This window comes from Mobula hypostoma, chromosome Y, assembly GCF_963921235.1.
Source record: "Mobula hypostoma chromosome Y, sMobHyp1.1, whole genome shotgun sequence".
Lineage (NCBI taxonomy): Eukaryota > Metazoa > Chordata > Chondrichthyes > Myliobatiformes > Myliobatidae > Mobula > Mobula hypostoma.
Genome location: NC_086130.1, coordinates 2,751,661 through 2,772,286, shown reverse-complemented (window position 1 = coordinate 2,772,286; position 20,626 = coordinate 2,751,661). Strand labels below are relative to the sequence as shown.

Here is a 20,626-nt window from a genome sequence, read left to right as displayed (position 1 = left end):
CAAATATTATTATTTACTGAAACTATTAATACTTCAAAGACAAATAATCTTTCAATATAAACAGAGTACCTGAGATTTTGTTGGGCTAACAAACTTTAATGACTTGTTCTTCTCAATCTTGCAAAGCTGTGCTTTAGCCTTTCTTAAAAGATTTGCCACTCGTTTATCAGTTGTTGTCATTTTATCTGCTTGAGTAAGCATGCTACTAATAGCGGGAGCAGAATGCTTCAGAGTGCCAGATGACAGCATGCAAGTGACAGAAGAATGTCGAGGAGGATTGCCTTTACTGCCGGTGGATGCAGCTACACTGTCTTCTGTCCCAGCAGTTACCAGCACCATCTCTTCAGCTCCTGGTCTACCTTTCTTTGCATTTTTATTCTTCCCATCAGACAATGTTGAGGAAAGGGCATCCCCCACACCCCCCGCAGCTTTATCAGTTGAATTTGTCCTTTTGACTCTCCGTGAAACTTTTTTTATTGAAGATGAAGCAGCCACATCCTCTGGAAGAATCTGGTCATCATCCACTGTGACTGAGAAAAGGAACAATGCAGGACTCTCTTGATGTTCTAATCCCTTGCTCTGTAACTTTTTTTCCCTTTCCTTCCTTGTCTCACGTTTATTTTCCTTTTCCTTATCTCTCTCTCTGTCTTTCTCTAACCCTTTCTCAGAATCTCTTTCTTTGAATATTTCTCCAGTTTGCTTGTCTTTGCTTTTACCTTTGTCTTTTTGAGTACTGGGTGCTAGTGATGGAAACAACGGAGGTTTTGGGTTTGCGGAATCTGCAGAGAAGCTCTCCCCTGGACTGCTGGTTGATTGAGCCATGAGTTTTGTTCTGCAATCTTTTCCTGCACTTTCAGGCTGCACCAAAGCACCAACAGCAGGAGTTAGGGCACCAGTCAGAACGGAGCTTACAGATGAGGATGTTACGGGAGTCTGTAGAGTGATGGGTGATACATCTGCAGAAATCAGTCTTCCACTTCTGGTTCTCATGGAGTGTGATGGAGATTTTGGCTCAAAACGGTTTGAAATATGCAACTCTTTGTTGTTCTTTTTGGAAGAATTCCCTTTATCCAAGGCAGAAACTGAAGATCGAACCAGATTGCTTGGTATTACAGTAACAGACTCAAAAATTCTGGAGTGGGCTTCACTTGGAGTGAATCGTGGAGCACGAAGCAGCGGACTTCTCTTATGAGTATCAAACCTAGAAGTAGGATGAAGCGAAGAAAAAAATCGCAGTTGTGTTGAGCTAGAAGATGAATGAAACTTGGATGACAAGCCAACATCTTCCGGAGTTAAGGGTGATGTTATGAAGTTATCAAATACTGGTTTACGAATAAGTCCTTCTTTGGCATACTTTGCTGAAGAGAAGTACTGATGCGATTCTGGCCTCAGATTTTTGAGAGACGTCCACTTGAATGTTGGCTCTCTTAAGATAGACTTTCGTTTTTCTGGCAAACCTGTTGGTGGGGAAATGAATGGTATGTTTGGAGGCATCAGCCAGGGAGAATGATCAGTTATGTTTGAAGTTTGCTGCAGGGTTGGCGGAGAAAGCAAAGGTGGTGGAGGCGAGGAGGATGTTGGCTGCGGTGAAGAAGTTGGCAATTTCTTGCTTGTTGTAATATTGTTTCTTTCTGACATTGTGAATCTGAGACCATTTTTATCTGTGCCTCCTGGTTCACTTAACTCTGGGGCATTTAAGCAACTCTGCAAATTACTTGACTGAGCTGTTACTTCAGAAAGAGTCTGCAGTTCATCAGATATCTGTGAATCAGTGGAAGTAACACTGGGGCTGCTCGATCTTGAAGAATCAGAAGAGATTTGGGAAGATTGATGTGAAACAGCACTGGATTTCTCACTAGACTCACAAGACACTAAGCTGAACCGACTAGTTGGAGTTGACTCTAGGCGGGGTGCTTTGACAGGAGGCATATAGCTATCATCTTCAATAAATCGTTTTGGCGTTTTAATTATCCTTGAAGAAATGGCACTGATAACTGGCATGATAAACTGACGAATATTTTTCGGCTGAGGGGAAGCCATGCGTTTCTGAGCTCCTTTTCTAGCTCTCTGCAAAAGTTGTTTTGCAATAGCTGCATCAGTCCTTTTTGTGACAGGAACAATTCTCACGGGTTTGGTTATCTTCCGGGGTGCCCGTCTGACAGTAGACTTAATCTCTTTTATCACAGGTAATTTCTGTGTTGGTGTTCCATCTTTCTCCTTACGTAAGCTTTTTTGTTTCTTGGTTTGTGCTGGAACAAGGAGTTTTGAAACAGTCTTCAATTGCTCTGAAGACGGTGGTCTTCCTCTCCTTCGTTCAGTCTTTCCCACAATGTTATTAATCTGTAGTTTAGCTTTCTTTAATTTGGACTGCAAAGGAGACACTTTGACTACTCTTAGTTTCTTTACTTTTGTCACCTGCAACAATGCATGCTTCTTCACCACTTTTTCATTTTCATTTCTTTGTTTCTCCATTTTCCCATTTGTTACTTCTTTCGTATCTTCCGTAATATGAAGCTTTGGACTACTTAACACTGGAGGCCGACCTCTCTTCCTTTTGCTACAGTTCAATTCTTGTATCTTTTCTTTCTCAACAAGCTTCGATTCAAGTTTGTCTGAAAGTGAAAATGTGAAAGACGAATCTGATAATACATCTGAACTTTGTGAAGAAAATGTTCGTTGTCTTCCCCGAAGCTTCCTTTGAGATTCAACTATAAATTAAAGATAATTTTTAATTAGAAATACTGAAAAAAATAACCATTGCATTTAATCAAATGTAACAGTTTTGTTGCAATCAAAGTTCTGAGGAACAGGTAGTTCATTAGATTATCAAGACATAAGTAATGATCTTTCAAGAATCTTTCAATGATCTTTTAGTTTTTCTATGGTTTCTATGTGTGCAGGTCAGTGGGACTAGGCAGAAAATGGTCCAGCACAGCCAAGAAGGGCCAAATGGCCTGTTTCTGTGCTGTAGTTTTTCTATGGTTTCTAATCATTAGCTTCTGGGATGGTTCCTGAGGACTGAAAAACTACAAATGTCATTCCACTCTTAATGAAGACAGGGAGGAAGAAAAATGGAAATTAAATGCCAATTAGCCTGATTTCTACGGTTGGGAAGATGTTGGAGTCCATTACTAAGAATGAGGTTTCAGGAATCTTAGAGGCACATGATAAAATAGGCTAAAGTCAGCATGGTTTACTTAAAGGGAAATGTTGCCTGACAAATCTGTTAAAATTCTTTGAAAAAAATAAATACAAGAGAGATGAAAGACAGTCAAGGTATGTTGTTTACTTGTATTTTCAGAAGGCCTTTAACAAAATGCTACAACAAGCTGGCTTAATAAGAGCTCATGATATGACCAGCATGAATGGAAGAATGGTTGACTTTCAAAGGTAGAGGTGACTGAGTACACTTTATGATCAAATCTCTGTGGTGTACAAATGTTGCAGAGCTGTTCCAGTCCTACTCACTCAACCTGCAACATCTTGCAATCAAGGACCAACCATTTTATCTGCCGTGAGAGATTCCAGCCATCATCTTGATAGTGGTGTACATCCCACCCATAGGCCAGTGTTAAAGAGGCTCTAGACAAACTAATGTAATCACAGGCATGCAGCAGCGCAACCTAATGCCTTCACTATCATTTTCAGGAATTTTAAACAGGCTAGCTTTAAAAAGTATCTAAATGATTATTACCAACAAATCACTTGTCGTACTGATAAAGTATGTAAAGGGGTTAACACTTCGTTAAACAACAGCAGCCTGTTGTTCTGAAAGTAACCGCTGATGATCAACAGATGTGCTGAGACATATTTCTCCTTGAAGGGTTAGCTAAGGGTTTACTCCTAGCTAGGGTTTCAGGATGCTAAATTCCTTGTGCACTCGTGCATAGAGATAGGACCACTCCAGCCTGTTTCTGTATGTTCTGTCCATTATCCCTATTTTGTGATTTGTCTTTCGGGGCTGTCAAGTAGTGGATAACTTTGACTTCAGCCTGTCTTGTGAGGGAGGTATCTGGACAAATATATCTATGTTGTAAGAGGAATTGTGAGTTAGTTTGGTGGATCGGGCAGGAACAGTCACAGGCAGACTGTTCCTGTTTGAGTGACTAACTGAGTAAGCCCCAGGTGCTTTGAATAAAGAGTTTGTACTAATACGGTCTCTGAGTGACTTTATCTGATTCAACTTCCACATCTGGCACAGTGAGCAGGGTACCAACATAGGGACTGTGACATGGAGGCGGGCTGAGTAAGTGACAGACCGAACATCCTATCTACAAGGAACGATCGGGCCCGCAAAGACGAATTGTCTTTGTCGCTCCCTACGATACCGGTGTGAGTCTCTGCCCCTCGCCTGGACCGCAACACAGGACCTTGACGGGACCCAGATCGAATCTGCTGAGAGACTCGTATAAGGTACGGCAATTATTTGAAAACTGGACAATTGACAGGTGTCTGGTAAAAACAGGAAGGATTAAATTGGATAGGTGGCACAGGTCGGGTAAAATTTGAAGTCGCCTAAGAATTAAAGTTGGGTAAACGAATCAGGAAAATTGAACAGTAGATACTGTACGCAGGTATTAGGTAAAAATTAAAGTCCGGTAAGAATCACAGGAGAATTGAGCAGAAGACACCGTGCCTGGTAAAAAGACAAAAACCTGGGATACGATCTGTTGTGTGATTTAAAAGGTGCAGGAACTTCACTAGGTAAAAAGTATGAATTGTTTCATGATAAAGAGAGAGATTTAAGTGCTTTGTGGTATTTTGCATAAGAAATTGGGAGATGAAGTGTGGCCATGGGGAGGAACTTGGGATGCGACAAACTGTGAACAAGCCATAAAAATGGTCCAGAAAAAGATCAGTCATAATAAATGCAAAACCTTGATCAAGGAATAAAATAGGGAAAGAAATACAGGATCCCGGAAGCATGTCTGGCTTACCGACCCTGTCTGATGAGAGTGATCTCAATGAGGACTGACTAGAGACAAGACCCCCACCACCGTATCGTAAATCGCTACTAGCCTCAGGACCTGAAAATTCTCCAGGGTTCACCAACACCGTGGGAGGAAGGGTGAAGCAAAGGGAGGGGGGAGGACAGAGTCCCAATATCCAACCATCCCACGGGGAGATACTGAAGAACAGTTAAGCTCAGTCCCCAAGAAAACTCCCCCACCGAATCTCAGAGACAGTAACCTACTCGATTGATGACAAATCCCAGGGCGGGAGAACCAAGACCAGCCGGTGGTTATCCCTGTCGAAGTCCCATGGAAACCACAACAGATGATCATAATAAAGAATCAGGCCCCTGACAGAAAGGAGAAACTGGTGCTTTTTGCACAATCCATGTGGAGCACAATTCAGATGTATAACACTACCCCCCAGGATCTCTTCAGATCTTGTTGCATGATATTATCTGTGGACGAGGGATAGAAATGGAAGGCTGAACCAGGATACCAGACGTGCCGAGAACTGAGGGAAGGACACTAAACGAGGAAGAGTAGACCAATCAGATAATCCAGGGCTTGGAAAAAGCACTCCAACAGCCTGCTGACATCCCCAAGGTATTAGAATATAAACTGAAGCCCAGGGAATCAGGGTCGGATTATTGGGAGCACTTCGTATCATGCTACAGGACTTATGCAGGGGATCAGATCTTCAATAATGGGAATACTTCCCCTCAATTTAATGCCCTGCTGCTCCGATGTCTCCCTTTTAAATTAGCCACGATTATTAAGACCACTGGCCAGATAATGACCGTAATCAGATGTGACGGGCTGTAGTTTACTACTGGGATCCCAGCGCAGAGTCCAGAACTGTCTCAAAGGGAGTTGTAATTAAGTATGAATTTGTCCAACGGAGTGAGGGACACCGATGGGGGTCAGATAATTGCCAGCATCGTAAACATGCTCCGGAACCAGGAAACCAGGATTGGGATCAGTTCACTGATTGGCCTTACTTCCTGTGATGGTCCATATGACCCAGGACCCGTCCAGCTGATGGCAATAAGGGGACGACCCCAACGACCTTTTCCCCCTGAGCGAAGAAATGGGCCACCCCAGCGAGCACCCATGCCGGGGGAGCTCAGCCTGGACCGTGTTTTAACTGGAAGGCAAGGTGTCCTGGGGACAACAGAGACGCCCAGTTTCAAACCGGACCATTTCCCCATTCTCTATGAACAATCCTTCTGCTAAATGACTCTTGAAAATGTTGCACATTGTAAGTAGTGATCCACAAGAGGAACCCAGAATAATCCACCATTCCCCCCCTAGGGTTCAAGGGGTCTGAATGAACATACCAACGGACGCAACCCCTATGGGTGGAGTTTCAGGGAAGGCAGTATATATCCTGGTAACTGCAGCTTCTAATATTACCCTACATCAGCCTGTAAATGTGCTGGCTTCCCACTTGGTGGTGGAGCTTTTGACCTCTCGACAGACACAGCACCACACTCAGGCACGACAAAATCGCTATGAGACAGCCTCACTGAGCAACCTGCAGCTGACGTTTTCTCTCTGCTCCACTTTAAACCCGGCCACTTCCCTAACATCGCCATCCAGGTTACAAATGATTCTGAACACGACTGTGTACAACGAAATCAACTCCTCACTACAGCCCATGAGGACCTCACAGACTAACCCTTACCGAACCTGACATAACTAATGGTAGTTCTTTCATGGGCCCTCAAGGCCAGAGATGTTCCAGCTATGCTGTGGTCACAGATGACATGGTGCTCAGCCTGGACCGTGTTTTAACTGTGGCCAACCAGGACACTGGAAGGCAAGGTGCCCTGGGGTCAGCAGAGACGCCCAGTTTCAAACCGGACCATCTTCCCATTCTCCATGAACAATCCTTTTGCTAAATGACCCTCGAAAATGTTGCCCATTGTAAGTAGTAACCTGCAAGAGGAACCCAACAATAATTCTTCAGCTAGCTGGAATTCAGCTTCCATTTATGATTGATAAGGGGACAACCACTTCCACCCTCGATCATGTCAGAACATGGATTCCGGTTTTCCGGGGCCACCATTCCCCCCCTAGGGTTCAAGGGGTCTGAATGAACATACCAACGGACGCAACCCCTATGGGTGGAGTTTCAGGGATGGCAGTATATATCCTGGTAACTACAGCTTCTAATATTACCCTACATCAGCCTGTAAATGTGCTGGCTTCCCACTTGGTGGTGGAGCTTTTGACCTCTCGACAGACACAGCACCACACTCAGGCACGACAAAATCGCTATGAGACAGCCTCACTGAGCAACCTGCAGCTGACGTTTTCTCTCTGCTCCACTTTAAACCCGGCCACTTCCCTAACATCGCCATCCAGGTTACAAATGATTCTGAACACGACTGTGTACAACGAAATCAACTCCTCACTACAGCCCATGAGGACCTCACAGACTAACCCTTACCGAACCTGACATAACTAATGGTAGTTCTTTCATGGGCCCTCAAGGCCAGAGATGTTCCAGCTATGCTGTGGTCACAGATGACATGGTGCTCGAGCAGGCAGCCTTTCAACCAGCTGTGACAGCACAAAAAGCTGAGTTATTTGCCCTCACTCATGCCTGCATCCTCACCACCAACAAACATGCAACACCTACACTGATGCTCGATACGCCTTCGGGGTAGCTCATGACTACGGAATGCTTTGGGAATGCCGGGGTTTCCTCACCTCCTCAGGACATCCTATTAGCAATGCTACGTTTGTACAGGCTCTGCTCACTGCCTTGCAGCTTCCAAAAACATTGGCCATTATCAAATGTCCTCCTCCCCTGAAGACCAGACTGATAAAACCTCCACCAGTAACGCCATGGCTGATGAGACTGACAAAGCCACAGCCCAGAGACTCGAAATTATAGTCCCACCGGGGCCCCACCAAAACCCCCTGCGCCTCTCAGACAGCACGGGTATGCCAGACATGCAAGTCATACGTAGGTTTCAGGGGACGCCCCTGAGGAGGAACACAGACTGCGGTCACAGATGGGCTGTAAGGAGGGTCCTGTGACGGGCCTCTGGTTCACCCCTGCAGGACAGGTCTGCATCCCTACCCAATCTCTACCAATCCTCCTTGATTATACCTATACTTGTACTCACCTCGGAAATGAGGGAGGGGTAAACAGTTTGCTGCAAACATAGTGGCTTCGGAAATTGCAGCAAGTGGCAGCAAAGAGGACAAAAGCATGTTTAATATGCTGTAAGAACGACGTGGGAAAGGGGACACCCTGTGTGTTGGGCATCACTCTCCTACCTGGAGGCCCCTTTTCATGTTTACAAATTGATTTTATTGAACTACCTAGAGTACAAATATTGCTTAGTCATCATAGATGTGTTTAGTAGATGGATCGAGGCAATCCCTGCCACAAATAATCCGAATCAAGTTTATTATCACCGGCATGTGACATGAAATTTGTTAACTTAGCAGCAGCAGTTCAATAAACATAATCTAGCAGAGAGATAAATTAATAATAATAATGATAAAAATAATAAATAAACAAGTAAATCAATGACATATTTCAATAGATTTATAAGAATGTGCAAAAAAAGATATACTGTATATTAAAAAAAAGGTGAGGTAGTGTCCTTCAATGTCCATTTTGGAATTGGATGTCAGAGGGGAAGAAGCTGTTCCTGAATCGCCGAGTGTGTGCCTTCAGACTTCTGTACCTCCTACCTGATGGTTACAGTGAGAAAAGGGCATGTCCTGGGTGCTGGGGGTCCTTAATATTGGACACTGTCTTTCTGAGATACTGCTCCCTGAGGATGCCCTGGGTACTTTGTAGATTAGTGTCCAAGATGGAGCTGACTAGATTTACAACATTCTGCAGCTTCTTTTGGTCCTGTGCAGGAGCCCCTCACATCACAGAATGATGCAGCCTGTCAGAATGCTCTCCACAGTACAACTATAGAAGTTTTTTAGTGTACTTATTGACATGTTAAATCTCTTCAAGCTCCTAGTACAGCCCTGACAGAAGCTAAAATACTTTTGTGAGAAGTCATTCCCCGGTATGAGCTACCAGAAATGTTCAGTTCAGATAACAGTCCCCACTATGTAGCAAAGTTAAATGAGGAAATCTGCAATGCCTTATCCATTCAACAACAATTCCATTGCTGTCATCATCTCCAGGCTGCAGGTATAGTGGAAAGGGCAAATGGTACCCTGACAACTAAATTGTCAAAACCTACAGAGGAAATGGGGCTTAAATGGTTAAAGGTATTGCCCTCAGCATTATTCCATATGAGGGCCACCCCTCGAGAAAAAAAAACAGGATTGACACCAGCTGAAATCATCTTTGGAAAGCCCCTATGGGGTTCTGTGCAGCCTCCCACTCTTGATATAAATGGGCAACCTAAGATTCTCCAAGCCTTACATTTACAGGTGTGTCAGGCATACAAGGACGAAGATGATACCACAAGAGAAGGCGACTACCCCAACATTGAACCTGAGGCCTACATACTAACTAAGAACTGGAGCTGTGGCAAACTAGGACAACAGAGGAAGGGACCATTCCAAGTACCACTCACCACACCCACAGCAGTCAAGCTGGAAGGACAACCACGGTGGATGCATTCTACTGACTGTAAAAATTTACCGAATAAGGAGTCTGTTACAGACTTCACCATGTACTGGGCCGTTGTCTTCTGCCTTCTTTTTGTGGGCTTCCAGTCAACTACAGTCATACATAAGGGTGGAGCAATGTACCGAAGATGGGACAGCTCCCCACAGGTTAGAACCATCTTTTCCCCAAGGCCCTGTAAACTTAAATTTGCCAAACCAATAACCACACCACACAGTTCTTTACTTTATCCTTTTCACCAGTTTATTTCTTTGAGCTCAGCCGGCGAGAAGCTGGGAACTGAACATCAAAGAGACAGAAATTCTCTCTCACTCTCTGGCAGCTCAAAAGAGCTTCTGTGTAACACTCAGAAACATGACAATTTATAGAACTGGCTAACAAAGAACACTCAGTCTAACGAATATTCCCGCCAAATCAGTTACAGCAAAACTTAATTATTTAGTTAAAGGAGTGCACCAAATTAAGTTTTTAATTACAAACAGTTTCGTGCCTTATCTGTGAAGCCTGGAGTGACACAAGGAGGGAACGTAGAGCAGTGAAGTGAAATCATAAGGCATGATAAATGCAACCTGTGTGAATTTAGTCCCCATGTCGTTCCCAAGGGACAGCTGAGAGTCGTTAATCTAAACACTGCTGCAGTGAAGGACACTATACAGAGCACACATATGTTTGCACTTAATTTTAACCCCTTATTTACAAGAGCCCAAGAATCCTTTCTTACGTCCCCCAATATCCTTAAAACCTTATCATTCCCTCCCTTTTATCATTATATGATAAACCTTTCAGAACAGATTTTTGCTTCTACATGATACAAAACATAGAACATAGAATAGTACAGCACAGTACAGGCCCTTCGGCCCACAATGTTGTGCCGACCCTTAAACCCTGCCTCCCATATAACTCCCCCACTCTAAATTCCTCCCTATACCTGTCTAGTACTCTGTTAAACTTCACTAGTGTATCTGTCTCCACCACTGACTCAGGCAGTGCATTCCACGCACCAACCACTCTCTGAGTGAAAAACCTTCCTCTAGTATTCCCCTTGAACTTCCCATCCCTTACCTTAAAGCTATGTCCTCTTGTACTGAGCAGTGGTGCCCTGGGGAAGAGGCACTGGCTATCCACTCTATCCATTCCTCTTATTATCTTGTACACCTCTATCATGTCTCCTCTCGTCCTCCTTCTCTCCAAAGAGTAAAGCCCTAGCCCCCTTAATCTCTGATCATAATACATACTTTCTAAACCAGGCAGCATCCTGGTAAATCTCCTATGTACCCTTTCCAATGCTTCTACATACTTCCTATAGTGAAGTGACCAGAACTGGACTCAGTACTCCAAGTGTGGCCTAACCAGAGTTTTATCGAGCTGCATCATTACATCGCGACTCTTAAACTCTATCCCTCGACTTATGAAAGCTAACACCCCATAAACTTTCTTAACTACCCTATCCACCTGTGAGGCAACTTTTAGGGGTCTGTGGACATATACCCCCAGATCCCTCTGCTCCTCCACACTACCAAGTATCCTGCCATTTACTTTGTACTCTGCCTTGGAGTTTGTCCTTCCAAAGTGTACCACCTCACACTTCTCCGGGTTGAACTCCATCTGCCACTTCTCAGCCCACTCGTGCATCCTATCAATGTCTCTCTGCAATCTTTGACAATCTCTACACTATCTACAATACCACCAACCTTTGAGTCATCTGCAAACTTGCCAACCCACCCTTCCACCTCCACATAAAGGTCGTTAATAAAAATCACGAAAAATAGAGGTCCCAGAACAGATCCTTGTGGGACACCACTAGTCACAATCCTCCGATCTGAATGTACTCCCTCCACCACCACCCTCTGCCTTCTGCAGGCAAGCCAATTCTGAATCCATCTGGCCAAAATTCCCTGGATCCCATGCCTTCTAACTTTCTGAATAAGCCTACCATGTGGAACCTCATCAAATGCCTTAATAAAAATTCATATAGATCACATCCACTGCACTAACCTCATCTATATCTCTGGTCACCTCCTCAAAGAACTCTATCAGGCTTGTTAGATATGATCTGCCCTTCACAAAGCCATGCTGACTGTCCCTGATCAGACCATGATTCTCTAAATGCCTATAGATTCTATCTCTAAGAATCTTTTCCAACAGCTTTCCCACCACAGACGTAAGGCTCACTGGTCTATAACTACCCGGACTAACCCTATTACCTTTTTTGAACAAGGGGACAACATTCGCCTCGCTCCAATCCTCCGGTACCATTCCCATGGACAACGAGGACATAAAGATCCTAGCCAGAGGCTCAGCAAACTCTTCTCTCGCCTCGTGGAGCAGCCTGGGGAATATTCCATCACGCCCTGGTGACTTATCTGTCCTAATGTATTTTAACAACTCCAACACCTCCTCTCCCTTAATATCAACATGCTCCAGAACATCAACCTCACTCATACTGTCCTCACCATCATCAAGTTCCCTCTCATTGGTGAATAGCGAAGAGAAGTATTCATTGAGGACCTCGCTCACTTCCACAACCTCCAGGCACATCGTACTAATCTCTAATCGGTCCTACCTTCACTCCTGTCATCTTTTTTTCTTCACATAATTGAAGAATGCCTTGGGATTTTCCTTTACCCTACTCGCCAAGGCCTTCTCATGCCTCCTTCTTGCTCTTCTCAGCCCCTCCTTAAGCTCCTTTCTTGCTTCCCTATATTCCTCAATGGACCCATCTGATCCTTGCTTCCTAAACCTCATGTGTGCTGCCTTCTTCCACCTGACTAGATTTTCCACCTCACTTGTCACCCATGGTTCCTTCACCCTACCATTCTTTATTTTCCACACCGGGACAAATTTATCCCTAATATCCCGCAAGAGATCGCTAAACATCGATCACATGTCCATAAAACATGGCCAAAGGCACCATAGGATATAGACGATAATCAAAATTAATACAATCAGACTTCCAAAACGCAACACCCCACCTTCAACCAATACATTTTCCTTTAGTCCAAGAAAGTTCTCCTACTCAGTTCCTTCAGCAGCACGTTTGCAGTCTGTTCGATTCCCCTCCACAAATGCACTGGGTGGCTTACCGTACACAGGGTCCAGTATTCCAATATGGCAGATTAGTTCATCAAGGAGCATTGGCTCAATAAGATCAGTTTCTTCTGAAATTAGAGGTTTATCTGCCAATAGAGTGGTGGGAGTGAGATTGTGTGGCGTGTGTGCACCTGACTTGTATTGGCGGGAAAGCAATGTTCCTCGTCCCAACAGTGAGACTGTGGGGTGTGCGCACGTGACTTGTATAGGCAGGAAAGCAGTGCTCCTCGCATAACTGAATTTTGGACGCATATAAGGAGATGGTGGTAGAAATAGGTTCCTTGCATAACTGAATCCACATGGTCAGAAGACGCATATAACAAGGATAGTTAATAGTAATAAAGGACAGTTTCCGTAAATATCCAGACAAGTATGAAAGTGTTATTGCAACACTTTGTGAAAATCTGGACTCATTGGATGAACCAGAAGCAAGAGCAGCAATGATACGGATAGTTGGAGAGTATGCTGAAAGAATTGACAATGCTGATAAGCTATTAGAGAGCTTCCTGGAAGGATTCCATGATGAGAGCACACGGGTTCAACTACAACTTTTGACTGCTATTGTGAAACTATTTTAAAAATACAACAACTGGGACACAAGAGCTGGTGCAGCAAGTTCTGAGCTTGGCGACACAGGATTCTGACAACCCTGACTTGAAAGACCGTGGCTATATATATACTGCTGTCTACGTTCTACAGATCCAGTGGCAGCAAAAGAAGTTGTATTGGCAGATAAACCTCTAATTTCAGAAGAAACTGATCTTATTGAGCCAATGCTCCTTGATGAACTAATCTGCCATATTGGAACACTGGCCCCTGTGTACGGTAAGCCACCCAGTGCACTTGTGGAGGGGAATCGAACAGACTGCAAACGTGCTGCTGAAGGAACTGAGTAGGAGAACTTTCTTGGACTAAAGGAAAATGTATTGGTTGAAGGTGGGGTGTTGCGTTTTGGAAGTCTGATTGTATTAATTTTGATTATCGTCTGTACCCTATGGTGCCTTTGGCCATGTTTTATGGACATGTGGTCAATGTTTAGAGACCTCTTGCAGGATGTTAGGGATAAATTTGTCCCGGTGAGGAAGATAAAGAATGGTAGGGTGAAGGAACCATGGGTGACAAGTGAGGTGGAAAATCTAGTCAGGTGGAAGAAGGCAGCACACATGAGGTTTAGGAAGTAAGGAACAGATGGGTCCATTGAGGAATATAGGGAAGCAAGAAAGGAGCTTAAGAAGGGGCTGAGAAGAGCAAGAAGGAGGCATGAGAAGGCCTTGGCGAGTAGGGTAAAGGAAAATCCCAAGGCATTCTTCAATTATGTGAAGAAAAAAAGGATGACAGGAGTGAAGGTAGGACCGATTAGAGATAAAGGTGGAAAGATGTGCCTGGAGGCTGTGGAAGTGAGAAAATGTCCTTTATTACTACAATAGCTTCTTGGACGACGTAGTTTACTTTTGTCTGAATGAGGTCAAGTAGCGTACTCACGCAGCGTTCTGCTGATTGCTCAACTTTGATTGCACATCATCCAATTGCACGCACAGCTTTTCATACAAAGTCAACATCTACTTCAGTGACATACTCCTTCAATTCTGCCAAAACCTGTGCAATGTTGGCTTGAGAAGCCAATCGAATCATAACGGTGAGACACGATGCAGACTGGGAGACCGCTTTGCTGAACACCTACACTCTGTCCGCCAGAGAAAGCAGGATCTCCCAGTGGCCACACATTTTAATTCCACATCCCATTCCCATTCTGACATGTCTGTCCACGGCCTCTACTGTAAAGATGAAGCCACACTCAGATTGGAGGAACAACACCTTATATTCTTCATATCCTTCCCCCTCCTTTATTCTTCAGTCCTGACGAAGGTTTCCAGCCCGAAACATCAACTCATCGTCTTTTCCACGGATGCTGCCTGACCTGATGAGTTCCTCCAGCGTGTTGTAAGTGTTGCTTTGATCCCAGCATCTGCGGATTACTTTGTGTTTACCTTATATTCTGTCTGCTTAGCATCCAACCTGATGGCATGAACATCGACTTCTCTAACTTCCGTTAATGCCCCACCTCCCCTTCATACCCCATCTGTTATTTATTTAGTTACTATTATTATTAATTTTTTTCTCTCTCCTTTTTCTCCCTCCGCCCCTCTCACTATAACTCCTTGCCCATCCTCTGGGTTCCCCCCCTCCCCCTCTCTCGCTAGGCCTCCCATCCCATGATCCTCTCACATCCCTTTTGCCAATCAACTTTCCAGCTCTTGGCTCCATCCCTCCCCCTCCTGTCTTCTCCTATCATTTTGGATATCCCCCTCCCCCTCCCACTTTCAAATATCTTACTATCTCTTCTTTCAGTTAGTCCTGACGAAGGGTCTTGGCCCCAAACATCGGCTATACCTCTTCCTATAGATGCTGCCTGGCCTGCTGCGTTCACCAACAATATTTATGTGAATTGCTTGAAATTCCAGCATCTGCAGATTTCCTCCTGTTTGCAAATCGTAATATACAGTTTTTACAGTTTCACTTATATTGGATCATTGCATTTTACAAAGAAAACCTTTGTTTCATGCTTAAGAATCTCAGACCTTTTCTATATATTGGTTGATATTCCAGACGGCAACATATTCGAGTTCTGGTTCTGCAGACAACAGCGTTGCCCGTGGCTGTTTCTTCAACAAAGTGCCAAGTCCTTTGAAAACATTCACAACACACTGGAGGAACTCAGCAGGTCGGGCAGCATCTGTGGAAAAGATCGGTCAACGTTTCGGGCCGGAACCCTTCATCAGGACTGTAGAGGGAAGGGGCAGAGGCCCTATAAAGAAGGTGGGGGGAGGGTGGGAAGGAGAAGGCTGGTAGGTTCCAGGTGAAAAACCAGTAAGGGGAAAGATAAAGAGGTGAGGAAGGGGAAGCAGGGAGGGGATAAGCAGGAAAGGTGAAGAAGAAATAGAAGAAAACACAATGGGTAGTAGAAGGAGGAAGAACCATGAGGGGTGATAGGCAGTTGGGTGAGGGCGCAGACTGACATAGGGATAGAGGAAGGGAGGGGGAGGGCATTACCGGAAGTTGGAGAATTCGATGTTCATACCAAGGGGCTGGAGACTATCTAGACAGTATATGAGGTGTTGGTCCTCCAACCTGAGTTTAGCCTCATCATGGCATTAGAGAAGGCCATGTATGGACATATCTGAATGGGAATGGGAAGCAGAGTTGAAGTGGGTGGCTACTGGGAGATCCTGTCTGTTTCCAGTACCTCCACTCCGTCCGCCAAAACAGACAGGATCTCTATACATGGCCTCCTGTACTGCCATGATGAGGCTAAACTCAGATTGGAGGAGCAACACCTCATATACCGTCTAGGTAGTCTCCAGCCCCTTGGTATGAACATAGAATTCTCCAGCTTCTGGTAATTCCCTCCCCCTCCCTTCCTCTATCCCTACGTCACTGCCCCCTCCCCCAGCTGCCTATCACCTCCCTCATGGTTCTGCCTCCTTCTACTACCCATTGTGTTTTCCCCTATTCCTTCTTCACCTTTCCTGCCTATCACCTCCCTGCTTCCCCTCCCCAACCCTTTATCTTTTCCCTTACTGGTTTTTCACCTGGAACCTACCAGCCTTCTCCTTCCCACCCTCCCCCACCTTCTTTATAGGGCCTCTGCCCCTTCCCTCTACAGTCCTGACAAAGGGTTCCGGCCAAAAACGTTGACTGATCGTTTCCACGGATGCTGCCCGACCTGCTGAGTTCCTCCAGCGTGTTGTGAGTGTTGCTCAGACCCCAGCATCTGCAGATTATTTTGTCCTTTGAAAATACTTCCGTGAATTTCATCAGAACCTTTACAGCCGACAGGACAACAGCTGAGTTGGCGTGAGATAAACGTGGTGTCAGAAGCTCACAGATGCCTTGAGCTTCTCAGTCATCCTGTGGGCTATAATTGGCCAAACAAGGATAAATATCTGGCCCTATTTAGTACATTCATTTTAGGCTGTTAAAAGCTTGTTGATTGTCTGAAAATTGGTGTTTGGATGTGATTCTGCAATCTACGAGAGAGCAACCACAGCATTTGCAACAACCACTGGATTAGAGTCAGATATCAGATCCTTTAGAGTGTCCAAAAATCCCTGGTCTTCTACCAGCTGTGCATTGATGTCATGTAGCTTGACTACACAGACAGCAGCAGTTTTTCATACATAACGGTCTTCATCCTTTAGACATTTTCGCAGGGGCTCACACAAATACTCAGCAATTTTATCCACACGGATACAGCCTATCGTTCTCATGGCCAGCACTCTGATAAGTGGGTTAGGATCTTCACAGGTCCTTAACAAAAGTGTTGACAGCCATAATTGCCCATATCTGGTTGGCATAGGTCATCAGATAGAGTTACACCAGCTTCTTCAACTCCAAATTGTTTGTCTGCATACAGATTATGACATCGGGAAAGAGGGCACTGTCATCTTTGTCAATGATCATTGACGTAATCCCTTTCTTCACTGCTTCCTTCTTTTTCTCCTTCTTGTCACAGCTGTGTTCTGCTTTGAGTTCAAAGGTTTCTCCTTTCCTGGTTGTTGTGAAATATTTAGAATCAGCCATGGTGAGTGTGGTCCTCTCCACCGAGTTTCCCTCGATCTCAGTTCTTGATCAAGACGAAATCTCCAGGCTCACCTTTAGGCTGGGTTTCGTCCTCTTGATAGGCCTGTTCAACCTGTGAATGCAAGCTTTGGAGGGTTTTGGTTAATTTGCGTAAGTATTTTCCCATCTCGTCCCCCAAGGTATGCATACACCCCATCCTCGTTATATGTGTCTTCAGGCAATGCCGATTCCCAGTTATGCGAGGAACCTATTTCTACCAACATCTCCTTATATGCGTCCAAAACTCAGAGTTATGCAAGGAGCACTGTTTTCCCACCAATACAAGTCACGTGCGCACGCCTCACAGCCTCACTGTGGGATGAGAAGCACTGCTTTCCCGTCAATACAAGTCAGGTGCGCGTGCCTCACAATCTCACTCCCGTCAGTCTCGCATTGGTTTTGGCAAGGTTTGAATGCGCGATCTTGCACTCTTAAAATTTTACTGGTTTTACCTACGGTGCAGTGAAATATTTAACTATGCCTCCTAAGCATCCGATGTCATGTCGTGGGCCATCAGCCGAGTGGCAGAGAACTGCTTTAACACATGAGAAAAAGTTGGAAATTATAAACAGTGCGGCATCAGCTGAAGGTAACACAGCTCTGGGACGCTACTGCTGGGAACAGAATCTTGCCTTTAAAGTTCGTTTGTTGCTTGACAATGCGCCAGCCCATCCTAAACATTTGGACAGCATTCATCCTAACATAACAGTGCGTTTCCTGCCACCTAACACAACATCGCTGATTCAACCACTCAACCAAGGTGTGATCCACATTCAAGGAATACTTTTTTTTTAAAGGCAAACTATCTCTCAGATGCTGCAAGCAACAGATGATTTTGAAAATCCTGGGAGTTTACCAATGGTGAGGGAATGGTGGAAGTTGGAACAAATGGTGATGGACATGGACCCAAGTTTAGAATGGAGTCAGCATTTCAGTGGTTCCCTGCCGTCAACCCTTCTTCCCTACAAGCAAATTTATGCTGAAAAACAAAATGCTCCCAAGCAAACAACCCTCACCACTTTATGCAAATCTGCGTTATGTTCAGCTGCCGGCAGTTCTAAGAGTTCTGTGAGCCTTCCTTCACCCCTTGCTGTGCTTGATATGATCCTGACGACCACAACCATCCACCTTATCATATAAAGCTGACCGATACAACAACAACCACTCATCTCCCGGAGCGAACACACCTACCACTGTTGGTGAGTACTGTACACCCCAGGATGTTAACTTTCTATAATTTACTAGATTGAATATTACTTTAAATTGATGAAATACAATACAAATGTTGCCTTCTAGTACTGCCTTAGTGTCGTATTGGTATGAAAATGTGAATAAATCACAGATAAAACATATTTAGGAAGCCCTCTGGAACACATCCCTATTTTCTCCATTTAAAAATTACTCACATTATGCGATTTCACATTATGCGTCAACTGCAGGGAACATATCCCCTGCATATAATGAGGATAGGGTGTATCTAATTTTGCAGGTAAGCTCTCAGGGAGAGCGGTAAACAAGATCGGGATCCCATGGTGCTCTCAAAGGCTTCCCGTACATAATTTCTTACTTGATGGCGTGATTCCCATATGGAATAGGGCTAAGGTTAAAACCTTCAACCAGGTCAATCCAGTTTCTTGTGTATGTTTGGCCAAAATCTTTCAAAGTACCACTGGCTCGTTCCACTATGCTGGCTGTTTTCAGATGATGGGTGCAGTGGAACTGTTGTTTTATAGCAAGTCCTTTACAGACTTCCTCATTTATTTTGGCTACAAAATGTGGCCCATTGTCTGAGCTTAGCATTTCTGGACGTCCATAGTGAGGAATTATTTCTTTTAGCAACATTTTTACCACCGTCTTAGCAGTATTGTCAGTCGTGGGGATAGCTTCAATCCATGTACTAATGCTTATCACAATGTACTCTAGGTAATTCTATAAAATCAAGTTGCAGACAAGCAAAAGGCCCATTGGGCAAGGGTGTGGTTCCAGAACCACAGGAACCCTTTTCCAGCATTTGTCTTTTTACAAATTAAGCATGCTTTAACTCACTTTACAGCTGCTTTCTGGAAATCAGGAAGCGACCAAGTTTGTAATAAAGTGTTAACTATTCCCTCCTTGCCCAAGAGTGTACAATTATTTACATAATCTATAAAAATAAGTAAAAACACAGAGGGAACACAGACCTGTCCCGCAGGGGTCACCCATAAATTGGTCTGAGGTTCAAGGTGGCAACCCATTTGGGACCATAGTCTGCGCTCTCCTTCAGGGGCGTCCCCCTTTGAACGTAGGTATTTCCCCCATATCTGGCATACCCGTCCTTAGATTTTGTGTAATAGCAGCTTACTAGGTTCCCGAGGGGACTAAAAGTGTGGGGTCCAAGGCTGTCCGTTTTGCTGCTGCACCAGCCGAGCATTACCCTTAAATATCTCATCAGATTCCCCAGTATGGGCTGCACATCTAATAATAGCCAAAACTCGAGGTAGCTGTAGAGCGGTGAGTAAGTTGTTTACAAAGGTAGCATCACTAATGGGAAGGCCAAAGGAAGTCAGGAATTCCCAAACTTCTGTAGTCAGTGCCTAACGGGAAAAGCGTAAAGGTTTGCACTTCATTCCGTTGCTAGGATACAGGCATGAGTCAGAGCAAACAGCTCAGCTTTCTGGGCAGAGACAGCTGTGTCAAAAAGAGCCTGCTCAATTATTTCGCTGTCTGTCATTATCGCATAGCCAGAACATGGTTTCCCTGTTGGATCCATAAAAGAGCTTCCATCTTCATAAAACGCTGCCTCGGGCTTAAGGGGATATAGTGGAAAGGTCATGAGAGTCTGTCCTTCTTTCACAGTGATCTGGACAGGGGGTAGTTGGTGCCCCCTCATGGCCTGAAATCGCCCAGAGATGGGGTTCAATGTCTTGGGTTCGGTCAATATTAACAGTGTCTTACCAGATATCCCGTCCTTCACCTCCGACTCCTTGCAGTATCGGAGTTGGCCCGTGGGTCTCTCTCGGTGCTGGAGGCTTATTTCGTCAGGGTGAAGGCAAGGAACCCTAGGTTCTTTGGCTTGAACCCAGGGCAAACTCTAATGCTGGTATGGGGAACCACCAGTCCTGTCTATCGCCAAAGGGAATCCGGAACTTCAGCCAGTAATACACTGTCCTATTTTCCTTTAACCTCTCCAAACACCGCGACTGGGAACTTCTGTCCCTCGAGGGGTGCATAATATTGGCTTTCCTCAGTGGCTCACCCTGTAGGGTCATAGCACAAAATCACATGGGGGTCGACCGCTGGCAGGGGGGTTCAAACGAAATGGAGTCCAGATTAAATGCCCACCACGGGGGGGGGGGGGGCTCAG

At 44.8% G+C, this 20,626-nt stretch overlaps 1 protein-coding gene across 1 annotated transcript in view; it reads right to left on the bottom strand.

Moving 5' to 3' along the window:
• Positions 1-20,626, bottom strand: part of LOC134341089 (histone-lysine N-methyltransferase 2A-like) — a 272,129-nt gene that overhangs the window by 201,841 nt on the left and 49,662 nt on the right. Inside the window, exon 3 of the mRNA XM_063038841.1 lies at positions 70-2,708. Within this exon, the coding sequence (XP_062894911.1) occupies positions 70-2,708 (2,639 nt within the window). The remainder of the gene's footprint in view (positions 1-69; positions 2,709-20,626) is intronic.